Raw genomic sequence first — 24838 nt, forward strand, 5'->3', positions numbered from 1 at the left:
CTATTTGCTCTCTAGATTAGAATCCCACTACTGCAAAGAATGTTCTTCACCATGGTGGGTGATCTACCTCGCTTTCTGCAGGGGAACAGAAGCACTGCAGACCTGACAGGGGCTCTTTGGGTGTGAACTCAAACACCATATGTTTAGAGTAATAGACAGAAAGGGCCTCCCAACTTTGTGGCATTATATTCAATCCATTCAACCTTATGGATCTCCTCTGAAAAGTCTTTTAAGGGTAACAAATCTGATCAGATTTCTGGCTGGATGCAAATGCTATGGCTCAAAGCAAAGTGAGAGATGGGGATGTGGGTGACAGGTCAACTCCTCTCCCCTATCCCTGGGATTCTGACAGAAGCTTATATACAAAGAGAATCAAGAACTAGATAATAGTCAATGAGTCCTGGCAAAGTAACATGGGCAGATGTGGCTTAGGCAGGAGGAATGGGGCTTCTCACCACTGTCCTCAATGAAGATCCAGCTCCCTTACCCCAAGGTGTACCAGTAGAAAGAAAGCACAATCAAGAGGACCCCGTTCCCAGCCCACACTCCTCCAGTGGAAGCTGGGACAATCAGGGATGAGAAAGGGTCCACATCGGCCCTCCACTGAGAAGGAAAAGGGACATGGGCAGAGGCTCTGCCTTCCTTGGGCCAGAAGCAGAAACCTGGGGAAATGGGAAATGAGGGGAGTCTCCCTAGTACCATTCAGCTGTGCATTAACCATCTGCAACTCAACATGCATTCATTCAGCAAGCATTATGGAGGGCCTTCTACACGCAAGATAGCAACCATTCCACAAAAGACAGTTCCTGCCTTCACAAGGTTCACTGTTTGGAGAGAAAGGCAAGCAAATAAACAAAGTGACCTGGTGTTTGAAGGTAATGAGGTACAGGAAGGAGGCTCTAAAAGTCAGAGGAGGGTAGCTCTCCCAGCCCAAGTGCAGGAGCCCAGGGAAGTGAGCCAGCAGGAGGCAATGTGTACTTGAGCAAGGGCTGCAGAGAAGCTCCTCAGGTACGTCACCGGAGATGGAACAAGTGCGCAGAGGTCACCAAGAAAAGGGCACGGGCCAGGGCTCCAAGTGGCGCAGCCGAGGTGAGAGGCAGATGGATGGCTAGATGGACTGTAAAGACAAACCATGTAGGTGTGAGGGGGGGGGAGGGGGCATTCCTCCCAAGAGAGGTTAGGAGTGGTGGCCAGCACAGAGGGAGGGCGGGACCAGGCAGTGTCCCCTCCATGCACTCCCTTTGAGAAGCAAAACAGAAGGTGATGGGGAGACAGGAATCTCCCCAACACAGTACCCAAGTGCATTAGCTATTTATGATTCCACATCCTCCATTTACTCGGTAATTCAACATTTACTGAGTGCCTACTGTATGCAACATCTATGTCCAGCTCTCAGGTGTGGATTCGATCCTGCCGGCCACAGGAAACCCTTGATACCATGAGACACCCTCAGCTTTGCTTTTCAGAAAAAGTCTGTAGGACAAAACGAGAGACTCAGAGAAGGAGCAGTGTCACAAACCACAGTTGGAATGAAGTTCCTGTGTTCACTGAATGACTGAACAGTCTGGAGACAGGAGCCAGAGAAGTCAACAGACTATCCCAGAGCGTAGAGTGAGGCAAGCTCCAGCACCAAGGAGGACTTCCCAGCCAGGTGCTGGGCTGTCAGAATTGACTTCCTGGCAGAGACGATGGCTCAGCGAAAGCCTGAGGATCAAGGAGGGCCTTCAGACATCTCCGGATTAAATCAGCTCCCCCACCCAGAAGCATAAAAGAAACTATTTTATAACCAGACACACTTTTCCTCATTCTAAGTTGCACCTGTTTCAGAACGCAAAGTTCCCATTCTATCCTTCCTAACATATTCAATCCAACCTCATGTCTCTTTAGCCAAATTCAGGATACATACTATTCATTTTCTGTTCAGTGCTCCCTTGCCAAAAACTTTTCCCCTTTACCCTCACTCCCACAGTTGATTCTTCTAGTGTTCAGTTCAGTTTAGTTCAGTCACTCAGTCGTGTCCGACTCTTTGTGACCCCATGAATCACAGCACGCCAGGCCTCCCTGTCCATCACCAACTCCCAGAGTTCACTCAAACTCATGTCCATCGAGTTGGTGATGCCATGCAGCCATCTCATTCTCTGCTGTCCCCTTCTCCTCCCGCCCCCAATCCCCCTCCCCCCCCCCAAGTATCAGAGTCTTTTCCAGTGAGTCAACTCGTCGCATGAGGTGTAGTGGATCTCAGCTAGAAGATGACTTTCCTCCAGGGGCCATCCAGCCATGTCTGGAGACATTCAGGTTGTTACAGTTTGGGAAGAGGCCTAGAATCCCCCACAACAAAACCATCCCCCAGCCCCCATCTGACAGCAGTGCCATGGCAGAGAACCCTCCTCCAGTCTCAGCAAGGAGGACCCTGGATCAGGCCCCACACAGATGGCTGCAACTGACTCCAGACTCATGGAACATTCCAGATACTTTACATGACCAGAGGAGACTCAGGCTGTCCACAAGCACCCATTCCTGTCACTCCACCATTTCCACAGCCTTTCCACACCTGCTGATGCAAGACAAACCCATAGCGGGTTCCACCAGAGATGCTCTCCGCTTCCCCCCAGCACGCGCAGACCTAGTGGGTGGGGGGAGTGATCCCTGTCTCCCTACCCAACCCTCCTCGGCCAGGTGACTTTAGAACACAGCAGTTTTAGGTTATCTTTCTCAGCAATCCAGTCTGTGCGCATATGGGAAGGGAAGAGGAGGCTATTAGATGAGGAGAAATTATAGGGGAAAGTGTACATATGTGTGATGAATGGAGGAATTTCAGTGGGAACAGTGTATGAGAAAAAACAGTCACAGAGAAGAGGTGGCGTCACAGGATAGGTGGGGAGTGGTCGTGAGAAGGGAAAGTGAGGAGGGAATGGACAGAAACAGGACTGGCGGCTGGAGCAGAGACGACAAATGAGGACAGGCTTCGCTAAGGAGTCTGGGCCTGCTGAAGCCAAGGAATAAACGCATATGTGGGCCCTGTATGGCCCGGGCAAGTCAACTCGTCACATGTGTTGGGGGAAGACAAGAAGCGGGGCAGGGGCTCTGGGTGGAGGTTTTGGCAGTGCTCCTTCTGGGACACAATGGAGGGCTCTGCCAAGGTAAAGAGCTCTGTGTGGAAAGAAATTAACACATTTGAAAGCTACATTTTTAGTTGTTTGTTTTATTGGAGGATAATTGCTTTACAATATTGTGTTGGCCCTCTGCCATAGAGAAGCACTCATCAGGAGTGGGATTTAGGGAGTGGGGAAGGTTGAGAGTTGGGCCCAGCCCAAAGGGACGGGGAGCACTGACTCCAGGATGTGGGATTCTGTTTTTAGGACAGGCTGAGTTAGAACTCCTGGAGGGCATCCAGGTGGCAGTGTCAAGAGAAACTGGATGTGCTGGCCCTGAATTAGCCGAGCAAATGGGTGGAGATCCACATTTGGGGGTCACAGGAAGTGAACACTGTGGTAGCGGAAAAGTGGCTCAAGACAGGACCCAGAGGAACAGAGGAAGCAAAAGAGTCCCAGAGGAGAAGGTGAAAGTGTACTAGGCAGGGCAGAGACAACTGCAGGGAGAGAGCTCTGGTGGAACAGGAAATGTCTATGATGCTTAATACTGCCAAGCAAGATAAGAGCAGAAAAACACACCTCCTGATCCTGTGACACAATCAGAAAGGCACAATAATTTAGAAGCTCCTGCCGTGTCTCTTCCTGGGCTGACTCATAGCAAAGAGGCACAGAATCGTATTTCCTCCTTCCCACAGAAATGCAAGATTTTTGTCCCCAAGTTCTGGGCTCTCTCGGGGACAGGATGGGCCTTTGTGGTCTGAAGGTCCTGGTATACTGGGAGAGGGAAGTACCCTTTCCAATGACCCTTTCCAGAGGATGTAGCTGACTCCTTTAGAACAGGAAGGGATAGGACCATGGACTCTGATACAGAGATAAGAGCCCGCTCAAGGCCCCAGGACCTGGAAGGGATTGGCTGCAGAGCCTCTGAGGAGCCTCAAGGACCAGCCTGGGGGAGCACAAGGCAGGAGGGAACACTGCCTGCAGTTTCCAACACGGGGGTTCGCATGGGTGCTGGCCCTCGGAGGGGCCCAGAGCAATCATCCAGGCTGAGGACCAAGGCAAATCCCATCCTGCACAGTTAAAATCCGTCAGGATTTAATTCTAAAGGAATTATTTTTAAAGTGAGGTGCTACTTAGTTTATTATCTTTAACCTTTGTTCATAAGAAAAAACTTTTATCTAGTTAAGATACGGTTAGTATACAATCACAGTGACTGTCCAGCACAACCAACCCCTACAAAAGCTGGAGTGGGGAAGGCGAGGAGAAGAGCACGCTGGGGGGTGGGGCGGTGGGGGAGAGCCACTTCCTCTTCCACTCTGCTCTTCATACCCTGTGGACACTGGTGAGGAGCCAGGGGGATAGTCAGATGGAGTGAGTGCGCAGCATGGCCTCCCTGTGCACATGACTCCTCCTTCCGTCCACCACACACACGGGTTTCACAGCCTTACAACATGAAGGTGTTGAAATTTCAGTTTCCATTTCTTGTCATCCAGGGCAAACGAAATTTGCAAAAAAGCAGAACCCTCAGCCTGTGCCCTACTCTGCCCAGATGCCCACTTCAGTCCTGGGGATGGGGCTGCTGACCCTGCCACTGGAAACCACCCTCAGCCACTGGGACCTGCCCGTCTGTGGGCTGACTGAGGCCAATGACTGGTTGAGGTGGGGCTGCAAAGGCTGCGCCCCTGCTCTCCCTGTGGCGCGGCGCTCCCAGGGTCAGCGGAGCCCTCCCGCTGTGCTGAGGTGTGTGCTGTCCCTGCACGGTGTGTGCTGCACCCACTGTGCTGAGGTGTGTGCTGTCCCCGCACGGTGTGTGCTGCACCCACTGTGCTGAGGTGTGTGCTGTCCCCGCACGGTGTGTGCTGCACCCACTGTGCTGAGGTGTGTGCTGTCCCCGCACGGTGTGTGCTGCACCCACTGTGCTGAGGTGTGTGCTGTCCCCGCACAGTGTGTGCTGCACCCACATTGTGATGGCTTCTCCCTCTGCCCGGTCCTGCCTCGCTCACTGCCTTACATGTGAGTGTCCCGGAAGCTACCCTAACAGGACCGCTGCCGCTGAGAGCTCTGGATTGCCAGGAACACGATCTAAGATAGTCTGATTTGGGGTACAACTTTCTCTTCCACAGAAACTCAGTCACAGATGCCAGTAAGTAATAAGATGTCTCCACCTTGAATTCTGTTACTTTCCCTTCCCTTGCTCCATCACTGGGATCCAAGTAGATGGTTCCTCAGGAACCTGAAAAAAATGACACTAGGAGGAAAAGGGAGGAGGGGGAAGAGGCCTTCGCACACTTCACCTGGCTAACTCGCATCCCGGCTGGGCTTAGAGACTCCCGCACTGGAAAACCCGGCCCGGTGCCCCTGCTGACAGCTCCCACAGCTCCTGTGTGCTCCCCTCGCACAGCACAAGACCCCCTGAATTACAGCCAGGTGTGCACCTGACCATCTCCCCCCAGAAAGTTACTCCCATGAGGGCAGAGAAGGGGTCTACTTTGCTTGCCATTTTCTCCAGGGACCTGGCAAAGCTCCTGGCACTTGGGAGACATGTCCTGTAGGGTCCTGGCAGGAAATAAATGGCACATACAAGTAGGGCAACTGAGGCAAGTTTGGTAAGAAGACTCTTTACAAGATTTAGACAGGGCATGAGAAACCACAGTGTACAGTGCAGCACCTGGTGCCAGTGAGAGCAGGCTGCCATTCCCACTGCTGGGAACAAGGGGCACAGGGCACAGGCGTGGGCAGAGGCTGACAAGAGCCACTCGCAGGTCAAGCAACACATCAGTCCCACCAGCAAGACGACCCCGGAGAACCACCAGGAAAGAGCCAGGGAGCTAAATCCCCTGACCTCACTCCCTAATCTCCTGCCTAAAACTCCCCATTGGCCAAATCCAGCTGATACTCAGAGGCCAGAGGACATAAACCAAGGTGGAGGTGAGAAGAGAGGGGATACAGCAGAGCAAAAGGAAGATTTATAATCAGTAGACAAAAATACCTGGGAAAGGAATAAATGATTAGCATTTTTCAACAAATATGCATTGACACACTACTCAGTGGGTATTTGTCATTCTGATCACTGTCTCACATAGACAAATCAAAGGCAACACACATAAAAATGACACTAAGCATAACTCTAACCTGGGGGCAGACAATAAAGCCTTAGGCTATGTGAGATGAGGCTCTGGAACTGAGGGTCCTAACATAAAGCTAGTGCTTGGGAAAAGGTGAACCAGAAGAAATTCACTCAAAGGTAGATGACAATAAGGAAGCTTATCTGTTTTCATCTAGGCTCTAACTGGTTGGTGAAAAATCTGTAAGAATCCAAAAACCCAACACTTCTTGAAAATCTGAGGTTTAATTTTAGAATACCCTCAAAATGGGAGACCCCCCAAACAGGCCAGGAAACCCTGTCTCAGGCCACTGATATTCTCAGTGCTCTTGGCTTGAACAAAGGCAAAACTCCTCCAGAAGGGAGTGCTCCCACTTCGGGTCACGAAAATATTCTCCAAAAAATAAGAACTCACACTGAAACTACAAAATATACAAGGAAATGGAACTCTGTGACTGACAGCTGGCAAGCCTAATCCTAATAGGATCAGAACTCTGAATTTCAGGGTTGATTAAATCATGATCTGATTAAAAGCATTTTTATGAGGAATCAAAATCCTAAAACATAGACAAAATATTATTACCAGAACCCACGCAGTGTTATAAAAGTATATGCTACTCTTGTGGAATTTTTCTTATTGCCCTAACTCAGCACACTATCTCAGATACAAAAAATCCTAGAAACCCTTCTGAAATATGAGGGCATTTACTCAGTAGACGTTTTCCCTTTTTTTCCCTAGGGATACACACTCAAAGGGAATGCCTTCTGAGTCCACTTGTCTGCTAAATGAAGAGTACTGAAATAATTCTCAGGATTTAGCGATTTTCCTTCTTTCTTCAGTACCATATCTATAGTAGGATTAGGTTTAGGTACAGCTCAAATTCAGGTTTCCCAGGTGGCTCAGTGGTAAAGAATTCATGTGCAGATTCAGGAGCCACAGGAGACATGGGTTCTATCCCTGGGTCAGGAAGACCCCCTGGAGGAGGAAATGGCAACCCACTCCAGTATTCTTGCTGGGATAATCCTATGGACAGAGGAGCCTGGCAGGTTATAGTCCATGGGGTCACAAAGAGTCAGACACGACTGAGTACGCACGCACAGCTCAGATGCACCACTTTCAAAGTTGTGGTACAAGATCACACCCTATTTCTTGTTCAGTTGCTACTGGTCATGTTTTAGAATTTTTGTTGAAACTATTTTTTAGTCATTTTACAAGGTACTGGAGAAGGAAAAGTTCATGACCCTACTTCACTCTGCCATCTTTACTAGAAAGCCCCACAGAAATGATTTTGAGATTCTATAGGGGTTTCAAAAGCCTAAGCACTGCTTTACCTTGGGCGGCCCTAGATGTATATAGTGGTATTTGTGTACTGACTTTGGAGCTTGGTTGGTGGGACTGTTGTTTATATTTGGGCAGCAGGGAGATATTGGACACCTGTTTATGGGGCATTAGCTGTCCTGACTCAGCAGAGCAACTGATTACATTTCACCACAAGATGCTGCTGGTGGCCCTGGGAAACCAACCTCATTGGAATGGTGGGGACAGACGCCAGGCCAGAGGGGACTCAGTAGGCAGTAAACAACATGAAGCAGCGGACAACTAATGAAAGCTGTCTGGGAAGAGGGAGAATAAGTAGTTCAAGCAATGTGTGAGGTTAAGGGCAGGATTATCTTTATCTGAGAGACCTGAGCATTTAAAAATCCCAGAGAGACCAACAGAGAAAGAGAGGTTGGAGCTAAAGCAAAACATGGAAAACTATAATGGAGATTAGACAAAATGAGAGCCAGAGTGCAGGAGGAGACATCAGCCTTCAATAAAAGAGGAGCAACTGAGTCCACGGAAAGAGGGAAGAAAGGAGAATCTGAAGCTGGGGACCAGGGAGCTGAGAGAGTTCAAGAAAGGTAGAAGGTGAGGTCATTTCCTGAGCATAAATATAGGTGACGGGAATGGGCATTTGAAGAGATGGAAGAGTTTTAAATTGCTCAAAGTAGCCAATGGAAAATAGGAGAAAGTGGCGATTTGGGACATTCATAAGCTATAAGAGTTAGAAGGAAAACTAGAAAAATCCCTGGAAGCCAGTTGAGACTGAAGACCATAAATTAGTCACAAATTCTGTCTTCCTGGCTAAGTGGTTTTAACCAGCTATTGTCAGAAACACATTCTCAAAGAAAAAGAATGGCAGGGAGAAGTAGAGTGATGGGATCTAAGGCTGGGAATCAAGGACACCCAAGGTACTGACCAGAGATAGACTATGGGATCTTAGCTGGACTAGGAGGGATGTGGCTACAGGAAGGGCTGAGACGCAGAGGCTAGAGGGCTTGAAGAAGGAGAACAACGGTACAGAAGGAGTGAATGCAGTGAGAGAGATCCAAGGAGTAGATGCTCTGATCAGAAGGGTGGGCAATTTTACTGTGAAAGTTCAGTGGGGAATCAATTTAGCAAACCCCAAATCTGACTGTTAGTGTGAATGACAGTGGAGTGAAACTGAAGGCCAGGGAAGTGGAGTTAATGAGCTGAAAGCCCTGGGCCCTGAGTGGAAGTCAACATGAGCAATTAAGCCACCAGGATGATGAAGAAAACTGGGTGAAGAGAAGCTCCTTATCCACATACCCTCGTCTTAATAAAAGAAGAGGCAATCAGGCAGACAGTGGTAATAAGCAATGATGAGGCAGAGTGCAGGGTGGGGGCTGGAGACCACAGTAGTCTGTTACGTATCGACCTACTGAAACCTACAGGAGTAACGGTCAGCCAGAGGCACTGGAGCCAGGAACATCACCTTCTGACCCTCAAGGATGAGGCATGTGTGAGAGGGAAAGAGCATCCTCAAGGAACATGTTGAGGAATGTTCTAGGATTCAGTTAAGGATGTCAGGAGGATTGTCTACAGTGGAATTCAGATTTCAGAGGGCACAGAGGAAAGCAATGGAGGAAAGGGAGCGTTAGGAAGGGAGGTGAGGGCAGAGGAGACATGAAGAAGAATGGCAATCAGAAATGGGGGAAGGAATGGCAATCAGAAACTGACCTGGGGCATTGATTTGAAGATGGCGTGGGTGGGGGCATAATGACATCAAGTGGCCTTATGTGTCCCAAAAAGACTGACCCCAGCAGAGCAGGGTAAGTGAAATGAAGTCGCTCAGTCATTTCCGACTCTGCAACCCCATGGACTGTAGCCTAACAAGGTCCTCCATCCATGGGGTTTTTCAGGCAAGAGTACTGGAGTGGGTTACCATTTCCTTCTCCAGAGGATCTTCCCGACCTAGGGATCAAACCCAGGTCTCCTGCATTGTAGGCAGACGCTTTACCATCTGAGCCACCAGGGAAGTCAGGTAGACAGTGGCTAAAAAGATGAAGGAGGGATTAAGATGTTGGTAAAGAATCTGCCTACAAAGCAGGAGACCCGGGTTTGATCCCTGAGTTGGTAAGATCCCTGAAGAAGGAAATGGCTACCCACTCCAGTATTCTGAAGAATTCCATCAGAACAGTCTGGTGGGCTACAGTCCATGGGGTTGCAAAGAGTCAGGCATGACTGAGCTACAAACACTTGAGATGCTGCAGAACACACCACTCTTCAGTAAGCAAAGGACTCAAGACTCTCTAAAGACTAATGTCTCCCTTCCAAGGCTGTGTTTACCCAAATTCTTTCAAGATACAGACACTAATATCGGACACAGCATAAAATAAATGTATTAGATGAAACACCTCTGAGAGAGATTGCAAAGGGTGGTGGGCAAAGCTGGGAAAGTTACCAGATCACAGTGCGAGTCTGACCCCAAGTGAAGGACAGAAGGAAGAAGTGGGGAGAGGGAGAAGCACCAGTCCATCATCCAGGAATGGGCCCATCCCAGTGGCCCTAATAGGGCCATTGGCTGGGAGCAATCCTTGGCAGGCAAGGCTCTGGCATGGATGCAAGGATGTATTTTGGAGGGAGGAAGCTGGGCTCCTCAGTCAATTATGCTCATTGATCCTGGGTGTTCATTGGAAGGACTGATGCTAAAGCTGAAACTGCAATACTTTGGCCACCTCATGCGACGAGTTGACTCACTGGAAAAGACTCTGATGCTGGGAGGGGTTGGGGGCGGGAGGAGAAGGGGACGACCGAGAATTGGATGGCTGGATGGCATCGCTGACTCTGTGGACATGAGTTTGAGTGGACTCCAGGCGTTGGTGATGGACAGGGAGGCCTGGCGTGCTGTGATTCATGGGGTCGCGGAGAGTCGGACACGACTGAGCAACTGAACTGAACTGAACTGAACTGAACTGAGGTAACATTTCTCGAAACATGTCCTGCAGAGCACTTAGTCCATACGTAACTGCAAGACAATTAACAAGGGGACTCCATGATCTAACAACTTGGGGAAATGCTACATACTTTCTCCAAGATCCAAATGCTTATCAGCACTTGAAGAGCTCTGAGAAGCACTGTAGTAAAGACTTGTTTTATGTTTTTAGACCACCTATCTTCTAAACGTCCTTGAGCAAAGTCACCCTCCCCTATTTTTTACGTTTTTTAGCACAATGCAGAATAAACCAAACATACGTTGAAACAGTCTTTGTTAAGGATATAATTAACTATTTTTCTTCCAGTAAGTACATATAAAATCCATATTTCAGAGCTGGTAATCAATACAACTGTTTTTTGGAAGTCTTGTCTCCCCTGTGCTGCCCTCCCAGGTAGCCCAGGTAGTCAGAGGACTAAGCACTAAAGTGATGCTGTAAGCTTGGCCAGGATGTGGGAGGAAAAGTGGGGGCAGGACGAGACATTCTCAGAATCCCTCAAATTACAGCATGAAGGTGTGTTCCCCTTCAGTCTACTGCTCAGTACCAAACAATGCACCCAGAGGAAAACTGATGGTTTTCTAAAAATAGGTTTTACATACTTTCCATCAAGAAGCAGTTCTATTTAAAAATTACAATAGCTGCTATTTGGGAATATCATTATCAAAGATTTTTTTTTCCTGTACTTACCAAATTTTCTGGAATATTTGCTAATAAAAATTAGATAATCTGACAGCACTGATATTTGATTAAGCCATTTTAAGAAATAGATAAATTATTGTCATTCTAAATTTTTGAATACCCTTTTCTCAATATCATTAGACCTCTGAAAATGCCACCACACTAGGATGCATTAAGCATCCTAGCACTCTCCCATCCCTTCACTCAACTAATTTAACGTTGTATCTACCAATCAGCATCCAGTTAAGAGACAGGAATCATACCAGTAATTTGAACAAAGAAAATTCACTACCAAGAACTGTTAACCAGTCAGAGGGGACTGAAAACCCAGGGGAGGAGGAAGCAGATACAGGGAGCGGCCTCTAGGCTGAGGCAGAGCACCCGAGAAGGCACACGCCTGCAAGATGCCTTCCCCATCAAGTCTGAGATTCAGACCTCGTTAGAGAGGGTGACTGCAACCCTCTAGATGGTCAGGAAACTTGCCAAGGCGCTGCCCTTTGGGGCTAGTGATAGGAAACTCCCTGTAAGGACACCAGTGAGACACGCAAGAGGGTGGGCATCACTCAGTCTCCACACAGCACTGTCAGGTCATCCCAAGGAGCAGAAACAAACAACAAAATCCTGGAACCAGAATGAGAAGCCCCTGCCTCTTCCTGCGATTCTCAGCACCGTCTATACCTGCTGGCAAAGGACAAATATTTAGAGAGTTCAGCTTGAGGATCACAAAGCAAAAGAAGGAAGGGTGGGTTAGGAGCTAAAAGGCAATAAATTACTAACAGGTGCACTGTATCCTCAGCTTTTTTTTAATTGAAAACCAATGTAACATGAAGAATACTTCTGCATCTCCTGTAAAATTATTGCTAAGTGTGTTTTCCAGTGTGTTTTTATGTGCCTTTGCTCAGTGTGTTTTCTAATCTCCCTGATACAAGAACTCAGTAACAAGAAAAAATGAGATGAGTATAAATTATTGGACCTAATCATTTGCTGCTTCATCTCATCAGAGATTATCTTGTCAGCAAGGCTTTCGCTGACTATTCTACGTAAAATGTGAACCCCCAAACCACCCTGGCCCGTCCTAGTCTGCTTCCCTGCTTTACTTTTTGCCACAGAACTTCTCTACTACTACCTTCAACTTACATACTTATTTTGTTTTTGGCTGTAAGCCCCATGAAGGTCAGGATGTTTGTCTACTGAACAGTGCTGGGCACATGCTAGGCATTTTATAAACATTCGTTGAATAAATGAATAATCTACATGTTATGGGGGGAATAAGAGTTATAACATGATAGCCTCCTATACTGAAACTGGGACTGAAATAAACACTTTTCTAAAAACATACAGATGGCCAACAGACATGAAAAGATGTTCAACATCATTAATCATCAGATAAATGCAAATCAAAACCATAATGGTATTATCACCTCATATCTGTTAAAATGGCTATTATCAAAAAGGCCACAAATAACTAATATTGGTGAGGATGTAGAGAAAAGGGAACCCTCGTACACTGTTGGTAGGAATGTAAATTGGTGCAGCCACTATGGAAAACAGTATAGAGGTTCTTCAAAAAACTAAAAATAAAACTTCCAGATGACCCAGCAATTACACTCCTGGGTATATAGCTGAAAAAAATGAAACCACTAATTTCAAAGATATATGAACCCCAACTTTCACAGCATTGTTTACATTAGCCAAGATATGGAAGAAACCTAAGTGCCTAAGGAAGGTGTGGTGCATACATGTACAATGGGAGATTACTCAGTCATAAGAATGAATGAAATTTTGCCATTCACAACAACATGGATGGACATAGTATTATGCTTAGTTAAGTAAATCATAGAAAAACAAACACTGTATGATATCACTTATATGTGGAATCTAAATTAAAAAAGCAAACTCACGAAAATAACAAAACAGAAACAGCCTCACAGATGTAGAGAACAAACTAGTGGGTACCTGTGGGGAGAGGGAAGATTCGGGGGAGGGCCAAGAGAGGGTAAAGGATGAAAAGATACAAATAAGAACATTGATATATTGTACAACACAGGGAAATATAGCCATTATTTTGCAATAATTTTGCTGTTATTTAGTCACTAAGTTATGTCCAACTCTTTGCGACCCCAAGGACTGCAGCACACCAGGATTCCCTGTCCTTCACTATCTCCGAGAGTTTGCTCAAACCCATGTTTATTGAGTTGGTGACACCATCCAACCATCTCATCCTCTGTCATCCCCTTCTACTCCTGCCCTCAATCTTTCCCGGCATCAAGGTCTTTTCCAATGAGTCGGCTCTTCACATCAGGCAGCTGAGTATTGGAGGTTCAGCTTCAGCATCAGTCCTTCTAAAGAGTAACTTTAAATGGAGTATAATGTATAATATACTGAATCACTATGTTATACACCTGAAACTAATATTGTAAATCAACTATACTTCAATTGTCTAAAACACTGGGATTTAACTATATGTATCACAGAATCACGTGAAATTTGAAGTTTCCTAGAGAAAAGCATTGTTCAGTAAGGATCACCCTAACTTCCTGATATTCAAATGAACTTCACTTTCAGAATTATTTTATTTTGGCTTGATTCCCAGAATTCCGCTTATTTACACCCAGACCTTGGATTTCTTTTTTTAACAGAGCATGCAGCTCACAAACCTTAGAATGTAGTGAAGTTTCACCAATAATGATGACCCTATTACAGTTCCAGATACTAAAATGGTAAATAAAACCTTCCTCCTGCTTCAACTTCAGACTTTTAAACCATTCCTTCCTACTAACTTTCAGTTTTCAAGAATCCCGTGGTCTTGGAGGTCTAATATACAGTATAGTGATTATAGACAACCAAACTCTATTATAAACATTAAATTTGCTAAGATAATAGAAATTAATTGTTTTCACCACATCAAAAATTGGTCATTTTGTTAGCTAACACTACCATGGCAATCATATTGCAATATAAATGTATCAGTATGGCACACCTTAACTTCCAGAATGCTTTTCGTCGATTACATATCTCAATTTAAAAAAAAGAACTCCAAGGTCTGGGTGTAAATAAGCAGAATTCTGGGAATCAAGCCAAAATAAAATAATTCCAAAAGTGAAGTCCATTTGAATATCAGGAAGTTAGGGTAATCTGGAATTTACCGAACAATGCTTTTCTCTAGGAAACTTCAAATTTCACATCATTCTGTGATACAGATGAGGCACCGACTTGCTGCTATTTTCCTCCATTTAACCACGCAATGTGCAGTGTGTATGTTCACGGCGTTTTTTAAGTTTCAAAGTCTGACTTGACCCTCATTCCCCTCTCGGGGACTGACCAGTGAGCATCAGGCAATAAAGCACCATGAGGCACCATCACTCAGTCAAGGTTGTGGGGGGACCGATGTGTCTCCAAATAGCCCAGCTGCAAGGGGCAGAACCCCCAGGGCACGGTGACCCTCACTGACTCACAGAGGCCATACTGGGGGATGCTGGGGGAAGACTTGCTGGGAAACACTCACAGCCCAGGTTCCCAGCAGCACCAATCTCTCCCAATCCCTTCCAACCCCTTCATACAGAGGAACATCACGAGTTTCCCTCTGGGTTAACTTTAATGCTTGTCACATATTTGTCCAGGCCTTTACTGTTTATTTTTCCTTTCCCTTAATAGTTTCTCAGTTATAGTTCAACTATGACAGATCCACATTCTGCACCGACTGTCACCTCAAACACATCTTTGGCATTGACAGAAGTCTTTTAACCAGTGAAATGAACACGAAGCCAACATGTAAGACTGGTCCCCAAATTAGGTCCATCACAGGTACAAAGAGTTGATCCAGGAGTTCATACAGATTTTCCAGTTATTTCAAGTTATTTTTCTCAGTTCATCTTTCTTCCCAGCCGCTCCCATTTCCCTTCAAATTCGGACTCTCAGTTTCCTTTCTCTCTGGCCTTAAACGTCACCCACCCCAACCTCAGTCTAGGGTTTAACTTGTTCCCCTCACATTCTCTGCACAGCATCTTGATAGAGCCTCTGTGTCCTTACCATGGAATCTTCCTACACTAGGCCCTTCTTATAGGAGCAGGGTCAGCTCCTAACATCCTTCCTAACTCCTTGGTTCTATCACATCAATTTCCCCCAGGCTCACTGGTACTGAGGTCTAATCTCTGCACCCACTCTCTTCCCAAATGACATCATTCTGTGGCTTCCACTGTCCCCAAATCCTCCCTTGGGGCCCCATTCTTCAGCCAAATATCTGACACACAAAAATGTCCCTCAAAAAGAATAAAGAAAGTCGCTCAGTCGTGTCCGACTCTTTGCAACCCCATGGACTATACAGTCCACAGAATTCTGCAGGCCAGATTACTGGAGAGGGTAGCCGTCCCCTTCTCCAGGGGATCGTCCCAACCCAGGGATCGAAGCCAGGTCTCCCACATTGCAGACGAATTCTTTACCAGCTGAGCTATGAGGAAAGCCCTGTTACTGTTACTCTCAGTTACTGCTACTTTCAAAAGTAACAGTACAAGTCCAAGCAGGATTGCTCACTACAAGTTCTTGAAGACAGCTGCTGCTGCTGCTAAGTCACTTCAGTTGTGTCCGACTCTGTGCGACCCCATAGACGGCAGCCCACCAGGCTCCCCCGTCCCTGGGATTCTCCAGGCAAGAACACTGGAGTGGGTTGCCATTTCCTTCTCCACTTGAAGACTGACCCATATGCTAATACTGATGAAATGCTACAGGGGAGCGTCAGCCCCAGGGTCTGGACGCACAGTCACCGCTGGTCACTGTGTGTGACACTTCTCTGCTGCCACCCACTACCTGCTCAGAGTTGCACATCAGAGCACTTTCCATCCCTCCCTCAGTATCACTGAGAAGCAGCAATAACTTAGTTCCTTATCTGGGGCAGCCAGCAGGATGGCCACAGGGAAATCAAAGGCGGGGTGCGGGGAGAGGGTGGGGAGAGCAGCAGCAGGAGCAAACAACTTCCCGGTTTCTCTTTGCAGCTTGAGAAACTCTCTAGGGGTTAGTGGGAGCTTTCAAGTTGCTTTATTTTGCTTAGTCCCCGAGACCTGTGACTGGTGGGACACAGCCACCAGGGGGATAAACAGTGGTTTCTCTTGCCCCAAAGGGTCGGGGCCGGCTATTCAGAAGGAAGTTAGTCTTTCATCTGGCCAGACGGCTCCCACAGCAACTCGGATGGTAGGTCAGGAGGCTGTTCCCTCTCCTCCCAGGAACTCAGTCAGTGGTAAGTCATTGACGTATTTAACCAGTTGTGTCCATTTGATACTTAGGGTGGTTTCACTTTTGCAAACATTTATTTATATCCTTCGAGAGAAGAACTCAGACTTCTCTGACTATCACAGGAAACTGTTTACAGAGGGTGAGCAAACTTTTTAAACACATGGGAACTGTGACTGACACCAATTTGGTGAAACTAAACCCTGGTACTTAGTTCTCTTTAATCATGTTTTTTCTTATACAGCTTCAAGTAGGCAAGTCTTGTTTCTACCAAGAGAATGAAGTTGTATGAAGAAGGGTAACGTTTACTTTTGTCTCCCTGTGGTAGCTGGCATACTACCAAACACCTATGTGCTTAATGAAGGGATGGATTATAGCAGCTGGGCTCAGGATGCAGGGGCATGTTAAAGAAATGTTTATTTTAAATCTTCTGAGTTGTAGACCTGCTCTGGCTAATATAATAAACACCAGAAAAGGACGAGTATGGCTGCAGGGGCTCTAGCTCCGTGTGCAGTTTCATCCAGGACCACATAGCTGTGTAACCAGAAAATAACCTTTCATTTCTCCCCAGGGCAGCCTGAAGATGGCTAATTACACGTCAGCACCAGAGGATGACTATGATGTCCTCATAGAGGATGATCTGAGTAACAACGAAATAGAACCATGCACCCCATATGACCCCAAGATTCTCTCAGCCCAGCTGGTGCCTTACCTCTACAGCACGGTGTTTATGGCTGGCCTCCTGGACAATATCTTGTTTGTGTTTATCCTGGTAAGGTATAAAAGGCTCAAGCAAGCAGAAAATATCTGTTTCCTCAACTTGGCACTTTCTAACTTGGGTTTCTTGCTCACTCTGCCATTCTGGGCTTATGCGGCCTCTCATGGGGAGGGCTTTGATGACCCTCTGTGTAAAATTCTCCTGGCGCTCTACTCCATAGGCCTGTACAGTGAGGCATTTTTCAATGTCCTTCTGACTGTGCAAAGGTACAAGGAGTTTTTCCATGTGAGAAGGTGTTTCTCAGGCTGCAGGACTGTGGCCGGCAGCATCTTCATAAGCACTCTAGTGTGGGTCGCAGCCACTCTGGTCACTTTGCCTGAACTTGTTTTTTACAAACCTCAGATGGAAAGCCAGAAATACAAGTGCTTCTTTACCGGACTTCACTTCTTACCAGCTGATGAGACATCCTGGAAGCATTTTCTGACCTTAAAGATGAACATTTTGGGATTTCTTTTGCCACTGTTTGCTTTTGTATATTCCTACGTGCGAATGAGGGCAACACCCCAGTTCAGGGAGAGGAACCATGACCTTTTCAAGCTTGTTTTCACCGTAATGGCAGTTTTCCTTCTGATGTGGGGACCCTACAATATTGCACTTTTCCTGTCTGCTTTCAACGAACACTTCTCCCTGCATGGCTGTGGGAGCAGTTACAACCTGAACAAAAGCGTTCAGATCACGAGAATCATCGCCGCCACCCACTGCTGCATCAACCCTCTCCTCTACGTGTTTCTTGACAAGGCATTTAGGAAACACCTCAGCCACCTTTGTTACCTGTGCAGTGACACTGCACCTCAACCCACTGAGGAACCTGCCCAAAGCACCTCAGGGGAAGAATATCACCTTTCTAGAAACTAGCTCCTGTCAAAGGCAGGATAAATAAACATCAATTTTTCACTCATCGCCTTGTTCTGTCCAATAGTTTTTTACGTATTTGTATATAAAATAGGATACAGGGAGAAAAGGGGGAGGTGAACAAACATCCAACAAATATTTGAATTTGTCTCGGGCAACGTGCTAGGCTCTTGACAAACATGAGCTCCTCCACATCTCACTGCTTGCTCATGATATGGGTGGAATTAGTCTCCTTTCTCTGGGGAGGAAACAGGCTCAGAAATTTGTCTATGATCACACAGCTAGAGAGTGGCAAAGCTGGGACACAAACCCAGTGCCATTCATCCCAGAATCTATGCTGTAGCCAGCACACCAATTCAGAATTCAAGTGAGAAAATACATAAAGAAAATATGCATTTTTAAAACCAACTGGACCACATTCTAAAAGAGAAGAAACCTACTCATACAGAAGTAGTTTATCAGGAACCTTTCCTTTCATGTAATTGAAAGAGCTGGCTAGCGGGAGGCTCTGGATAAAAAGAGGAAAACAGACTTTCTCTATGGAAAGTACTCTGGGTCTTCTTGGCTACTTGCCACACCCACAATGAGCCCAGATAACCCCAACCTCTGAGCCTCCCAAGGTTTCTAACTTCCTCCTATTTAACAATAGTAAATGTAAGATTATGTCTAGAAATGTTTAACACAAGGCATGCTTTGTTCCTTTCAGTGTAACATACACCTCAGACCTAACCACATGTAACTACAAAATGCCACAATACACATTTGCCGGGTGCTATATAGTGCCCATTTTCTGTTACATATCCCAAGTAGAGGTGACAGCCTAAATCTGGGATGACTATGGACAACAACCTCTCACCTCCATTACAGAGGAGGGAGGAGGAAGAGGTGGCACCTGGGAGAGATCTCATAGTAAGCACAGGCTACACCAATCGCTGGCTCTTCTGTGTCCTCATAGGGTAGTATGGATGAATCGTGTCCTGCAAAACATTCATATGTTGCAATCCAAGCCCCAGTGTGACGGTATTTGGAGATGAGGACTTTATGGGGTAACTTGGTTTAGATGAGGTGGAGCCCTCAGGAAGGGATTAATGCCTTTTAAGAAAAGACACCAGAGAATGTGTTCTCTCTGCACCATGGGAGGACACAGCAAGAAGGTGGCCACTGGCAAGCCAGGGAGAGAGGCTGCACCAGAATTCCACCAGCACCTCAATCTTGGACCTCCCAGCCTTGAGTACTGTCAGAAATAAGTTTCTGTTGTTTAAGCCACCAAGTCTGTGGTATTTGTTGTGACAGCCTGAGCTAAGACAGGACTCATCCTGAATGACATTAAATAGCAAATAAAAACACCATGACAAGTTAAGAGCAAGACCTCGGAAGAAAGTACCCCAGCAGATATGAAAAGAGGAAAAGGAGACGGCATGTGGGAACCCTCTTCACATGCCGATATGAGTAGGTCTGGACTCTCCATTCACATCTACTACATATGGGACAGAAATCTCAGACAAAATGACATTGGTTTTGGATGTTCATAGACACAGTGCTGAATTCACAGAACAAATTCTTTCAGAATTTTCAGATTGAAAACATGGGCGTATATAAACTATGACAATGACTCAGAGTGAATTCGTTATTGAAAATCAAAAGTTTGTAAAGGATGATCCAGTTACAACAGCCCACACACATAAGTAGTATATTTGGAACATTGATAATCCAGCAAGATCTTCTTCCCCTAGCAGAGGACAGTTGTCCCAAAGATAAAAATGATTCAGGCTTGCACCATTTACAATAGCCAAGACATGATAGTCGCCCAAGTGCCCATTAAGTGCAGATCAGACAAATGTACACACACCCAAAATGAAATATTATTCAGCCATAAAAATGAAGGAATTTTGACATTTGCAGAAATGTGGATGGACCTACAGAATATTGTGCTGCATGAAATAAGTCAGACAAAGACAAATACTGCATGGCATCACTGATATGTGGAACCTAGAAAATAATACAAATCAGTGTATATGAAAAACAGAAACAGAGTCATGGACATAGAAAATAAACTTGTAGTTACCAAAGGGGAGAGGGAAGTGCAGGGGACAAATTAGGGATATGGGATCAACAAACACAAACCACTACATATAAAATAGATAAGTATCAAAGGTGTATTACACAGTATAGGGAACTATAGCCATTAACTTATAATAACTTACAAAGGAGTATCATTCGCAAAAATACAGAATCACTCTGCTATATACTTGAAACTACTAAAACACTGTGAATCAACTATCTTTCAATTAAAAAAAAAAAAACACAGGCTTCTGCACTTTTCTACAAACTATTGCGTTAGAAAACTAACAATCATTAAAAAGCCAAAGAGAAGATAGTTAGCATAGTTAAGGAAAATTGACAGCGTTTCTGTTTTGCCTGTAAATTCAATTATTTTCTAATGCAAAAAGAATTTCCTATCAAGTCAAGATAATTCTGATTTGGAACATTTGAGAGAAAGGCTGAAATCTCATGAGAAGTCTCTGGTTCATCTCAATTCTATGTATTTGTGGGTATAAATGGAACACATTGTAAAATGGTAAACAACTGATACGGTGAATGAGAAAGCAATAAAATTTGAGGTTGAAAAAAATACAGGATGCCAGCTAATTCTGAATTTTGGTTAAGCAACAAATACCCTTTTTTTTTTTTTTTCCCCCAAATGTGCTGGGGCCACATCAGCCCCAGTTATCCTTCTTCCTAAGAGCTGCTCATCCTTTCCTGGTCTCAGGCTCCCCCACCAAGCTGGAATTTCAATAGGGCTTTGTTGTTGTTTACCAACTGCCTTCACAGACATATCTGCACCACATAAACGTCAAAGAAAACTGAGAATCATCAGCTTCATTTTACAAGTGTGGAAACTGAGGCTTAAATCACACAGCTCTCAGGGAGTCAGAATCTGGGCTTGACATTTTCTGATATCAAATCTTATGCTCCTTCCTCTCCTCCACCCAGTACTTCCTGGGTTGTCTCTAGAGCTTGGTTTATAGAGTGAGTTCCTGTATATAACTGCACCAGATTTTTCACAATATACCAAATGATTGGGGGAAGGCGGATCTGAGGATTGCTGCTCCTGTCAGCCACCCATTTACGGGCACTGAGAAAAGCAGAGTTCTCCAAACAACCATCTCTGGCACATCTAACAGAGAAACCATTGATCTAAATTTCAGACTCTAAATCCTTTGATCTTTCCCTGGGGTGTGGCCTTTAGCTATAACCAGGGCCATTAGTCACATCCATAGAGTCCCCTGCCGTGCCTGCTTGGAGAGAGGGTAGGAAGGGGTGTCTCTCTCTTCCAGTGGGACCCAACACAGGCCATCTAGCCTCCCTGACCTTCAGATAACTGGGAATAAGACTCCTCCCCAGGCAGGGTTGATGGCTGGGATGAGGGCTTAGTGAGCAACACAGTGACCGGCCCTTTGGATGCTGCCACACAGCACTTTTCCTCACACCCTCCACAGATGCTGCCTGAACCTTGATGGTGCTTCAATTTCAGTTCTCATGGGCCGCCTCCTCCCCTTAGCAGCCTCCTGCAACTGCCAGGTAAATGACTATGTTTAACAAAAGGATCTGGGGACATGTGGCTCATCCCCAGTTTCTTTGTTTGAAGGAGTGGTAGGGAGGATCAGACCATCTGGCTTGTATCGCCTATGACAATATGTGTTTTCCTCTGCCCTCAACCACATGGTCAGCTCAATAGTTTTGCTGTGAGTCTGTGGACAGCCCTCCCCACCAAGCCCTCACCCACACGCTACTTCAGGCGTCCGTCTTTGCAGCGCACCTGCCGCACACTTCCTGAGGGTGCACCCAGCTAGCTCACCATGGCTCAGGACGTTCCCCAGCTGCCCTGTGCAAACAGGCCCACCCTCCTCCGCAAAGCACACAACCCAAGTCCCCAAGTACACTCCAGCTCTGTCTGACGACGATCTGCACACATACTGTTTCCACTCTGTCTCTGAAAGACTCCAAGGCAGAGGGTCAGGTTCATCTCCAAATGGACTAGAGGAGATGGGGTGCAGTGACGGATGAGGAGGTGGCCAAGAAAAAGACTCCAGCCAATAATACAGGTGCTGTATTCCCACAGAGAGAAGTGACACTCATGCCCGTGAGGGAAGGTAAGAAGGAGGGGTTGACTACCAATGGGTAATGGGAGCACTTCCTTAAAAAGAGGCTTAAAGACATGATAGGGAAAATCTGAAAAACATGACTATGAACAACATATCAGATGCTATAGATTTATCATTTCAAGAGTAACAATAAAATTGGGATTATGTGGGACAATGTCCTTACTCTTAGAGAATGCATGGTCAAGAATCTAGGAGTGATATGGCTGATTCATGGTGATGTATGGCAGAAATCAACACAGTACTGTAAATCAATTTTCCTCCAGTTAAAAATAATTTGTTTTAAAAAATGCAAAAAAAAAATTTAGGAATGGTGGTCACAACTCACAGTCAAATAATTTAATGTCACACACACACATATTAAGTCATATAAAAGAAACAAGGAAAACACACCAAAATGTTAACACCTGTCAGCTCCACATGGTGGGTATGTGAATGTCCACTGAGCCCTTTTTGACTCTCACTGCACAAAGGAAAATGTTCCTAAGATCAAGCTGAAGAGGAAAACTGATTTTTTTTTTTTTAATTTTTTGGCCATGATGGGTCTTCATTGCTATCTGTGCGCTTTCTCTACTTACAGGGAGCACAGGCTACTCTCTAGTTGTGGTGCATGGACTTCTCGCCGCAGTGGCTTCTCAGCAGTGGCAGCTCCCTGGCTCCAGAGCACAGGCTCAGTAGTTGAGGAACACAGGCTTAGTTGCTCTGCAGCTTGTGGAACGTTCCTGGACCAGAGATGGCTCTCATGTCTCCAGCACCTGCAGGCAGATTCTTTACCACCGAGCCACGAGGTAAGCCCAGAAAACTAACTGATATTGTCTGGATAATATAGTGGCCAGAGGACAAAAGAACAAGCTGAGCTCGAAGGGCCTCAGAAGACAGAAACAAGGCATCAGACCCTTATCGCCCTTCCACCCATGTTGCAACTGTTGCAATTTTTGCGCCATCCTGGGGAGCATAGCTTGTCCCTTTCCTAACCCCATATTAGGAAGGGTATTTGTCCTGTTCTTCTCCCCCGTAAAAGGAAAGCATACATATGGTACCTAATCAGTAAATGACAACAAGATTTCTACCCCATTCCCTTCCTTGTTCCCCGTCTAGAAAAGACAGGCAGATGACCCGTGTTCATTGTCGTTTCTTCCCTGAGCCTGCCCGCTGCGTCTATTAGACGCACTCTATTTATTAAGAGTGCACTCTAATAAATTGTATTCACCTCTCATTCTGCCTTTACAGAAATTCTTTTCCAACCTGCACAAGGACCACCACAGATAAAAAACAAAGAAAAAAGTATGATACCCTCACCCAGGACAAATTTTAAATGTCTTCTCCTTTCTGGTCCCTCATGACTCGGGTGAGAATCAATCTGTTCGAGAGTCACAGAGAACAAGGCCCAGCCCCTCATTTCACCCACAAATAAAGCTGAGGCAAGAACAGTTAAGGGACTTACCTGAGGTCACACAGCCACACAGCAGCAGAGCTGGGCCTGGGCTCTAGATGTCCTGCTCACAGGCCACTTCTTTCCCACACAGGACTGACTTGTAATTATTTCTGGAAACAATGCGGGGCTCAGTTCAGTTCAGTTCAGTCGCTCAGTCGTGTCCGACTCTCCGCGACCCCATGAATCACAGCACACCAGGCCTCCCTGTCCATCACCAACTCCCAGAGTTCACTCAAAATCATGTCCACAGAGTTGGTGATGCCATCCAGCCATCTCATTCTCTGTCGTCCCCTTCTCCTCCTGCCCCCAACCTTTCCCAGCATCAGAGTCTTTTCCAGTGAGTCAACTCGTCGCATGAGGTGGCCAAAGTATTGCAGTTTCAGCTTTAGCATCAGTCCTTCCAATGAACACCCAGGATTGATCTCCTTTAGAATGGACTGGTTGGATCTCCTTGCAGTCCAAGGGACTCTCAAGAGTCTTCTCCAGCACCACAGTTTAAAAGCATCAATTCTTCAGCGATCAGCTTTCTTCACAGTCCAACTCTCACATCCATACATGACCACGGGAAAAACCATAGCCTTGACTAGATGGGACCTTGGTTGGCAAAGTAATGTCTCTGCTTTTTATCAAAGTTGGTCATAACTTTTCTTACAAGGAGTAAGCGTCTTCTAACTTCATGGCTGCAATCTGCATCTGCGGTGATTTTGGAGCCCCAAAAAATAAAGTCTGACACTGTTTCCACTGTTTTTCCATCTATTTCCCATGAAGTGATGGGTCCAGATGCCATGATCTTTGTTTTCTGAATGTTGAGCTTCAAGCCAACCTTTTCACTCTCCTCTTTCACTTTCCTCAAGAGACCTTTTTAGTTCCTCTTCACTTTCTGCCATAAGGGTAGTGTCATCTGCATATCTGAGGTTATTGATATTTCTCCCAGCAATCTTGATTCCAGCTTGTGCTTCTTCCAGCCCAGCGTTCCTCATGATGTACTCTGCATATAAGTTAAATAAGCAAGGTGACAATATACAGCCTTGACATACTCCTTTCCTTATTTGGAACCAGTCTGTTGTTCCACGTACAGTTCTGACTATTGCTTCCTGACCTGCATACAGGTTTCTCAAGAGGCAGGTCAGGTGGTCTGGGAGTCCCATCTCTTTCAGAATGTTCCACAGTTTATTGTGATCCACACAGTCAAAGGCTTTGGCATAGCCAATGAAGCAGAAATAGATGTTTTTCTAG

At 45.9% G+C, this 24838-nt stretch overlaps 1 protein-coding gene across 8 annotated transcripts; it reads left to right on the forward strand.

Annotated features, from left to right (window-relative positions):
* The first annotated feature begins 16131 nt into the window (after positions 1-16131).
* CCRL2 (C-C motif chemokine receptor like 2) lies at positions 16132-18050 on the forward strand. 8 transcript variants are annotated; one of them, XM_088831763.1, is made up of 4 exons: positions 16132-16381; positions 16619-16672; positions 16951-17146; positions 17495-18050. In XM_088831763.1, exons 2-4 carry the CDS (start codon positions 16653-16655, stop codon positions 18005-18007), a joined length of 729 nt encoding a protein of 242 aa, XP_088687889.1. In that variant the 5' UTR covers positions 16132-16381; positions 16619-16652; the 3' UTR covers positions 18008-18050. The 8 variants fall into 8 exon arrangements, with proteins under 8 accessions (XP_088687889.1, XP_055269618.2, XP_055269614.2 ...); XM_055413643.2 differs by having other exon boundaries at positions 16946-18050; XM_055413639.2 differs by having other exon boundaries at positions 16951-18050.
* Positions 18051-24838: the final 6788 nt, after the last annotated feature.

This window comes from Moschus berezovskii, chromosome 24 (assembly GCF_049115385.1).
Source record: "Moschus berezovskii isolate FMDL1 chromosome 24, NW_MosBer_1.0, whole genome shotgun sequence".
Classification (NCBI taxonomy): domain Eukaryota; kingdom Metazoa; phylum Chordata; class Mammalia; order Artiodactyla; family Moschidae; genus Moschus; species Moschus berezovskii.